Source organism: Clupea harengus, chromosome 4 (assembly GCF_900700415.2).
Source record: "Clupea harengus chromosome 4, Ch_v2.0.2, whole genome shotgun sequence".
Taxonomy (NCBI): Eukaryota; Metazoa; Chordata; class Actinopteri; order Clupeiformes; family Clupeidae; genus Clupea; species Clupea harengus.
Genome location: NC_045155.1, coordinates 6,716,879 through 6,726,420, shown reverse-complemented (window position 1 = coordinate 6,726,420; position 9,542 = coordinate 6,716,879). Strand labels below are relative to the sequence as shown.

At 48.0% G+C, this 9,542-nt stretch overlaps 1 protein-coding gene across 1 annotated transcript; it reads right to left on the bottom strand.

Moving 5' to 3' along the window:
• Positions 1-3,679: 3,679 nt before the first annotated feature.
• Positions 3,680-6,990, bottom strand: snai1b (snail family zinc finger 1b). Its single transcript, XM_031565931.2, has 3 exons — positions 6,407-6,990; positions 5,339-5,902; positions 3,680-5,196 (listed from the first exon to the last, which is right to left on the bottom strand). The coding sequence occupies exons 1-3, from the start codon at positions 6,480-6,482 to the stop codon at positions 5,015-5,017; spliced, it is 822 nt and encodes a 273-aa protein (XP_031421791.1). The 5' UTR covers positions 6,483-6,990; the 3' UTR covers positions 3,680-5,014.
• Positions 6,991-9,542: the final 2,552 nt, after the last annotated feature.

Genomic DNA, 9,542 nt, shown 5'->3' with positions numbered 1-9,542 from the left:
CCAGGGATCCCCAGAGGCTGGACAGCACAGCACAGCACATACCGCTGATCAAAGCCCCTCGCTGCAACATGTGCTTGTCGTCAGCAGCGTCGCGGATCTGCTAAATACAATAAAACCACAAGCGTGACGCCACTCAACCTCTTTAGATGGTGACCCCCTCTTGTGCCTCTGTGTCCAGTGCTGTTGTGTTTCTTCAATTCTATCATCCCCCAACACACTCACACACACACACACCCACACAAACACACAAACTGACACACACACACACACGCCATCCAAAAAGCCCTTGTGGACATCTTACACAGTCCAGTAGAATCTGTGTGTCATTAGAGCCTGCTGTTCCAAGCCACGTGCAGCTGAAGATCTGCAATGCAGTTCTGTACAGTGTGCCAGACAGGAAGAGACAGAAGAGAAAGTGTGAATCCAGTCGCCGGGGGTTCTGCACAATTTGTTTGCGCGTGGTTATCAGGGAGATGGAGGACTTAGAAGAACGAGCAGCACTGGATTCTGGGGAAACCAGTGTTGAAAGGGCAGGATTATCTGTGCAGAGTGACACAGGAGTGAAAAGATGGAGGTCGAGTTCGGTAGAGGTAAGGACCCCTTAGGTGCGGAGCAGGGTCAGGTGTTGCATAAGCGAACACTGAAAAACTTCACAGCTCGGAGACACCAGCGCCGTAGCCCGTAATTCCATTTGTAACCTTAAACGACGGCCTGAAAAGCCCTCCTGGCTCAAACCTGATCCATGGTGAGTCAACGCTCAGAAAACCACAGAATAAATACAGGCACGGAATGTCATGGCTCCTCAACAGTTTTCTTTTCAGAGGTATAGCTTCTGCTGGTGGTGTGACACACACACTCACACACACACACAAACACATGAGCTTAGTCTACGCCATGAGTGGGGTGAGGATCGGAGAGTCCCCTGAGATCACCCCTAACACACAACCCGAACACACACACACACACACACACACACACACACACACACACACACAACCCCTGCTTACTTGGCATCCCCACCCAGATGCCTTTTATCAGACGCTCAGGATGGCTTGTGTTTATGTGAGGCTGACAGGCCGTTTCCTGTGTCCCAAGGTCTGGGCTCTAAGGCTCGGACGGAGGGAGCACACAGATGCACACTGCACAGCCCAGAGAAGAGAGGAGAAAAGGGGAGAGAGAGAGAGGGAAAGGGAGACCTAACACAAGGAGGGAAGAAGTCACTGAAAAAAAAACAAGAGAAAAAAAGTAGCAGAAAGAAGGGAAAAAAAAAAGAAAAGTTACCCCCGACTCCAAACTAGGTCAGCATAATCTGCCTGTGCTTCCTGTCTGTGGGTCCACAGAGCGGTCCGAAGCGCTGAAGGGCCTCCTCACTCACAGATAGAAACCGTCTCTGGAGCGGCTCCAACCGGACCTTGGCCAGTACAGGCCTGGGCCCAATCTGGTCCAGGGTCCGACGCTCCCTGGTGCCATCCCCTGACCCAGCCTGGAGGGAAGGAGGTGAGTGCTGAGGAGACTTCCCATTGTCTGTCTCCTGGAGCTGTACTCGGGGCGAGCCAAACACTGACTCTGCACCACTACGACACACACACAGCACAAAACCCCAACCAAACACAGCATGCCTGCACCCATGCGAAGTGGACTTCCCTGACTTGTACCTGTACTCTGCGCAGTGACAATAAAGTTGGACCTAATCTTGAAAAAAATAAAAGAGAGATGGAGAAACTCAGAGAGAGAAGGAGAAGGAGAAAAAGGAGAGAACGGGAGAGCTTTGGTATCATAGCAAGATACTAAATAAATAGCCCAGTTGCTAGATACACTGAAGCATCTGTAATTACTTTTGAGCAATGTTGAGTGCTTGCTGGTGCAGTCAGCGGAAAAAAAAGCCTCTCTAAACATAGCTTAAAACTTTTAACCTGTTTTTTCCGCAAATTTGCGCTCATGAACTGACGGACAGAATAAGATTTATCTGTGAAGAAACATAAGACTTGCAATTTAGCCCGAAGGGGAGGGGGGCTGTTGGGGGTGGGGGGGGTAAGGGGGGGGGGGGGGGGGCGGTTGAGGGTTACATTTTTGGGTGGTTTGTTAGTGTAGGAGGCTCCTCATGGCTCGAGGATCACTCAGTGTCGGTGTGCATGTTTTATGTGCCCATTTTTTTTGCACGCTGGCCTTGACTAATGTCACATTCCTCCGCCATTAGTGACAGACACACAATACAAGTCGCCGACAGGCCCTCTGGAATGATGGCCACAGCACCCGGCACTCACCCCACTGGGGCAAACAAGAAAAGATAGCAGATTACAAAGAGCTCACATCAGACCCATCATCAATTAAGGACACCGTATCGCACACGACTGCAGGTAAGTAATGCCATATCCTTGTGTATGGGTTTGAGTGAGTGTGTCTGTGTGTGTGTGTGTGTGTGGGGGGGGGGGGGTGACGCTCTCAATTAGGTAATGGCAAAAGAAGAGGGAGAAAATATGTGTCATTTGGGTGCAGGAGAGGCAGATGCTTTGTGCGGTCGCCCACGCACCCCTTCCCTGTTCTCCCCAGAACATGATCCCCATCACCAGGGGGATCAAGGAGACTTTACTGCCCCCCCCCCCTCCAAAAACATGTCTCAGAAGGGTCTGACTCACTGTCTGCTCTGAAGGCCAACCACATCAAACCTGAAGTGGCCAAACACCCCAAAATGTTAGCCCACACATGGCTGGGAGATGGAGAGGGGGGGCGAAGTGCGGAGTGGGGGGAGGGTTGAATTCTCCTTTGTTCCCATGCCCCCCCCCCCCCCCTTCCCCAGTCCAACCATCAAGTCAATTCCAGGAGTTTGCTATTTAGGTTACATGGTAAATGAAACAGTTCAGCCCGCCCCCCCCCCTCCTTCCCCCCTGCTCCATCCTCTGAGGTGCCCTGTGACCAACCCCAGCCTCCCCCCCCCCCCCTCCCCAACCCGCCCCCTGAACCAAAACACCAGTGCTCCATGCCTCAAAACCAACTGCAGAGGAAGTGCATCGTTACTCTGGCAAGACTGACTGGCGTCAGCCTGCGGGTCACAAGGGCACCGTAGATTCAGCGTGTCATTCGGGGCGAGGGGATAGGCCAGTGCTTTAGCCAAAGACGCTCAACTCCCCTCAGGAGAGGAGAAGAAAACAAACACCCTCCGGCTCAGTCCAGGTTTGCTGAGTGACTTATGTGTGCTGGGATTCCCCCTCTCTCTTTCTCTCTCTGTGCCGGATGTGTCACTTCTATTTTTTTTTCCCTCTCCTTTAAAAAGTTTTGTCAGTCTGGCTGGATGCATGGGTTTGTGTGGAGTTTTCCCCAGCCGTCATACTTCCTTTCTATCCTCTCTTTCGCTCTCTCTCTCTCTCTCTCTCTCTCTCTCACTCCCTTCCTTTCTGTCTCCCCCCTCGTGCTGTCCACCTGCACTCCTGCTCGGACACGCACATGTGCTGTCCATGTGTCAGCGAGTCTGTTACTGCTGGAGTGTTAGCTCGGGTGGAAAGCCTGGCAGGTGTGTGCAGGTGTTCCACCAATCACTCGCCACATCCACCCATGCCACGCCAGCCCCCAACCCCCTCCCCCATTCATGGATCCACACCACTAAAAACCCATTCTCAGAGCTCTGGAACAACTGACACCTCACCCGTCCCCACTTAGCAACGCCACAGACAAACAACAAAGATTTTTTTTATCAAACATAAATTATTTTATTGAAAGCCCGCAGGTCGTTCGTACAAAAGTGTAGAAATATATATCATCAAAAATGTGATTGCCAAAACAGATTGCACAGCGTTTCCATAGTTACTCCCATGTTTAAATTACAGTCTTTTTTTAAAAAAAAAAAAAGCACATACACAAGCGGTTTTGGCTATCTCTGTGTCTTAACATTTTGGCTTACATAGGGACAGAGGAGACGGCAGGAGCTATAATTTGTCCCATTAACAGTATCTCTCTCTCTCTCTGTCCGACATTCTCCAAAACAGACACAAACAGCATTTTAAGACAAGCATGGAAGTGTTGCAAACACACACACACACACAGTACTGGGGTCATGGCACCCCTTTTTGGTTTGAGAACCAATACTACAACATACTGCAGAGATGTTCCAGTTTAAAGTGTATAAAGTGGACACTCACACCTTAACACCAGGAGTTGTGCATACAGACACAAAAACAGCACAAAAAAAAGTAAAGAAACATTGTTGGAATATTAAAAGAAGCCCTTCAACCAACTGTGTGGGAAACCACATCAAATGAATCTCTGTTATGGCCTCTTTCTGTCCTTTCTTTACAAAAAAGTACCATGGGTGTGTTGGGCACATTTGATGTTCTGGCCGCCAGATCCTCCTAGTGCCCCGCCGCCGCTGGGCCGAGCAGCAGGTGATGTCGGACAGGAGGCTCGACGGACGGGGTTGTGGACGAGGTCAGGGCTAACGCATCTGTCAGCACCCCGCCTCCACTGCACCACAGCGGGGAGACAGCTGTCTCAATACGTCCCTGGAAGTGTGTGGAGCGTGGTGAGAGATGACCCCCACTCTGCATACATGCGCCACCAACACACACACACACACACACACACAGAGACACTCTCTCTCTCTCTCCAGCAGCTGCATCGTCACAATCCCGGACCAGCCGGCACCGAGGGACATCCTGGGAATAAACTGCATGCCCAGCTGCCCCCCTTTTGTACAAGCTACCCTCTCATGCCCCCCCCCCCATTCCAAAAAATCCTCCCCAAAAGCCCCCTTGGTGCACGTATGATTATGTACATGTACTGGCATCTCTGGTGAGTTTCCAGCATAAACCTGGACTAGTGCACACTGTTTCGTTAAGGCACTTGACACCCACCGCTTATGCCACTATTCAGTACAACCCAACACCTCCTCTCTCTCTCTGTGTCTCTGTCTGTCTAGGTCAAATGGGCTGAACAACAGCATGCCAGCAGTGGTGTGGGAGCAACAGATTAACAGTAGTCTTTCCGTCTCTCTTTCTCTCTGTTTCTTTCACGCTCTTCTCCTCTAGGTGGAGGGGCAGCAGCCGGAGGCGCTGTGTTTGTGCAGCAGGGACATGCGACTGAAGGTGCGAGAGCAGGTGCCGCACTGGTACTTCTTCACCTCGGAATGGGTCTGCAGGTGGGCCCGCAGGTTGGAACGGTCCGCGAAAGCCCGGTTACAGTGAGGACAGGAGAATGGACGCTCACCTATGGGGAAGAATAAGGAAATGATGTTTAGTTATGGTGGGGTCAGTTCCAGGTGGGACATCAAATAACTGTAATGCTACTCTCTGCAATGTGATGCAACTGTTAGCTGTTAACATCAGATGATGTAGGAGCTGGTCCTTACCTGTGTGTGTGCGGATGTGGCCTCTCAGCAGCCACGGCCTGGAGAAGGCCTTGCCACAGGTGGTGCACACACAGGGCAGTGTGTGGGACCGGATGTGCATCTTGAGCGCGCCCAGGCTGGTGTACTCCTTGGGGCAGTGTTTGCAGTGGAAGCTGGAGCGGGCAGATGAAGGCGCCGCCACTGTCGTGATGGTGGACGAGGCGATGACCATCTCCGTACGCCCACAGTGGGTCAACTGGTGCCGGGATAGTGCGGCTGGGCTGCTGCAGCTCTTGCCGCAGTGGGCGCACTGGAAACGCTCCGTGGGGTCCGGGCTCGGGGGGTCCGACGTGCGTCCCTCATCCTCGTCCCCGCTGCTGCTGCTGCTGCTACTGCTGCTGGATGGGGAGCTGAGGTCCAGGGGGGCTATCGGGGAGGGGGTGGTTGGGGACACTGGGGTGAAGGACAGGGGCAGTGCAGACATGTCCCACACCAGTCCTACTGGGTAGCCCGGCACCACTGAGCCATTCTCTGTGGGCAGCTCGGCTAGTGGATACCTCTCAGGAACTACAGCAAACAGTGGACCTGAAAAAGAAAAACAGATTTAATTAGTTTACTATTGAGGGTAATGTTATAACTTAATTCTGGTAACATCAGCACATTTTATGCATGGGAGCAGTAACTATGCAATGCCAGCAGAATGAGCTGCTGAAATTTTGCTGCCAGTTTATAAAAAGTTCTTTTCCAAGTTTAAGAGACTTCATAGTGTAGAATCATTGGTAGTATGAGCTTCAACCATTCCGTCAAAAAAACGGTGTGCGTTTCAGACTACATTATGGCTTCCCTGAGATGTAATGACATGTTTAGTCCCAACAACAGACTCTGATTAGACTCTTGCGCTTGCGTATTACACGAATGCGCGAGTAAAAAAAATTATACTTTGAACAGAAGTTAAGAAACAATTAAAATTGTGCAGATATCACTTTCTGGCTGACTTTAATTCGAATTTACAATAAACACACATTACATTTACACATTTAACCATGACAGCTCGTTTAAAAATGGAAACAGTTGTAGTAGCCTACTCACCATTTTGACTTTCCAGTTCACTGTAGTTTGGTTTCTTGTTAGTGAAGTATTTCTTCACAAGGAATGAACGAGGCATTTTGAAAGTATTTCTTTAATCTATTACCACGGAATAACTTTTCCTGTTCAGCGTCTCTCAAATCTCTGCTCCTTCTCTCCGAAAATACTGACGATCAGAGTTAAAAACAGTTCTCGGCCGAAGAAGATCACAAATTGTAATCAACCAAAAAGCAATTCCTTTACGATCTTCCAGAACACTACACAATCCAGGTCGCTTGGAACATCACCTGTGAAATAGCAGATACAACTATTCAGGACCCATACGTCCCCTTCATATACCAGAGGGGGGTGAGAGGGGGGCAGGGGTGTAAAGTCATGTCCCCGCCCCACAAGACGCCCACCTAACAGGAGACATTACGACCACATGGGTCCTGCCTGCAGGTGCCCTGGGGAAAATCGCTGCACATCGCCTGGAACCATTCGAAGCAACTGTAACTAGCTCTATTGATTGAGATCTTTAGCCCTTAATTGCCTTGCTATAACACGTTGCACATTTCCAGAGCAAGATTACGCTAAGAAAGATATAGGCTAGGGCTACGGTTAAGTAACATCCAACATAAAACAGACGTAGGCTGCATGGAAATATTTTCGTTTACATTTCGTTTAATGCTCTTATTCAATTAAGCTGTAATTTGTGTTAAAACGACTAAGGAACTGAATGTGAAACTATATTGCAGCGTCCTCTGTCGGAATTAAGTGGAAAACTATAAACTCGATTAACAGTGTATATCACAATAAATATTTGGATATCAAGTGCAGGCTGACATAGCAGGGTATATCATAGTTGGTCGTGCGGGCTATTCCAGGATCTGCTATTCAATAAAAACGGCATAGGTCCATAGCCTAGTGTGTATAAATGGGATAAATGGTCACAAATTGATGTATGTGCTCCATGGGGATCATCTGTTTATGTCCGTACCGTAAAACCGTCAAGCGTTTTATATGGTAACACGATTGGATTCGGTTATTGGTACAAAGCAGCTCATTTAGTTCTCACAGAAAGAGGGAGACTTTTACAAGTGCCTCACAGACAAGACCTCTATTTTTCTCCCTCACCCTCACACAAAGAACCATGCTCTCAATTCATTTTTCCTCCTTGAAACGCTGCGGGACTTCTGCAGACCCAGAGCCTTGCATGAAAAGAAGCGCTGTTTCACCGCATGTGCGCGCAGCGGGAAGGGGGTAAAAATTAAACGGGCTCCCGTGAACAATATCGCGTTGTTAAGGATGAGCCTCTGAATGGACTCAGATTATTTCAAATCAGTACATTTCTTACTGACAACTTAAAACAAGGCTCAACAGTGCTCACATTTGTTATGTCACTCGCAATATATATCATGTCTATGAGGGCATTTGTTTTTTTACTTATAGTGCCAGTCAATGTGCCAATCAAATGAGAATGTCACGGTTTTAAGTGGCCCTATTTAGCACTCGAAAAGCGCGAAGCAACGAAATGCCTTCCGTGGTGGGCCGAGGGCTGAGCAGAGTACACCTGTCTGAGTGTGCTATTGTTCGGGCGCGTTGGAATGTCGCGGCATGTTGGAGAGTTCACACATCGTTCATGCGTTGACGCCGACGCCGCGAAGACTGGGGTCACGGGAAAGGAGCTGCTGTAAAAGTAATTACACACAACACAGACGTGGCCTACCACGAATAAAGACCAGAACAATGCCAACGGGTATGAGTGGCAAACTACACGTTTCTTTTGAATGTGAATCACACGCGTTATAGCCAAACTATACACCCACTATCAATCTATTCAGACTATTTGTGTATTGCTATATATGTAGGCCTACGTATGAACTATACGTCTTTTTCACGATTTATTTTATTTACTTATTTATATATATATATATATACCCCTACCTATTTTGCACAACTTTGCAGCCTTTCTGCCAAGCACAGCAGAGCAATATCCGTCAATGCTCAAATCCCACATAACAATAGTCGCCTTTTAATTACAAAAGACTTCCACCTGGAGAAAGAATCTCAGGTGTAATGGCTTGGATGAATAACAAGCTATCACAATTAAACTGATGAGAAGCTTTAACTATTCGCACTTGTTTTCTAACATTTTGACCCTGGCGCAATTACTGTGACCGTTTTGTGGCCGATTGAGCATACAAGTTTCCATCATTTGTGTGTGTGTGTTTTTTTTTTAATTTACGAAAATAATAACTTTAATAACTCACTCTAAATTAGTACCTCCTCAGACAGTATTCAGCGCATCTTATCTCCACACTATTCAATTTTTTTGTTAATACATTTCCATGATTTATTTGCTTGTATATTTGTATTTGTTTTCGCCTCAGTTTGTCCTACTGTGAACTGGAGTCCATTTTCCAGACATCAAAACAAAAACTGGCTAAATAAATACCACTTAGTTTGTGAGATACTGCCCAGTAGTGAAGGGAATGAAGATCATAATTAATCAATGGGTTACACAGACATTAATGAAAGAACAAACCTATTAGGCACCTGTGTTATTTGTTTGCATTTTTATGCCTGTCACTCCACATTAGAGGGGAGCCATGGGTTGTGTTTTCTGACCAAGCTTAGGAGTGACCTCATGACACCGACAGAGCAAGGATGCAAACCGTAAAAATGTTCTCTGTTGGGAACAGATGTTCTCCTTGTGTTGCCCAAGGGAAGAAGCACGTCTCCCACAAAGGCCATGAAAAAGTCTATTTAGACAGTCAGAGTCAGACCGTCTCTCTATCTCCACAGTCACCGGGGCTGTTTTTGGGGAGGTGGGGACCTTCCAGTTGTACTTCCATGGGTGTAAATATATGCTTGCAGTGGAATGTTTTTGCAAGTGAGGTGCACAGCGAGGTGCACAGCGAGGTGCACACGAGGAGCACACTGGTTGCCTGATGCAGTCTTGCCATGTTGTTTGTTGAATACAATCTGAATTTGTTTCAGTGGCAGAGTTAAAACTCAAATTAATATCAGCCTGACTTTATGTTTAAAGTTGGCATCATACCCTCTTCCTCTGGGTAATCAAAGGGAAAAGAGATGAATATTCATACCAAGTTTAGAAACTGAAGTGTTGTACTGTTAGATGGTGCTTAATTCTTGG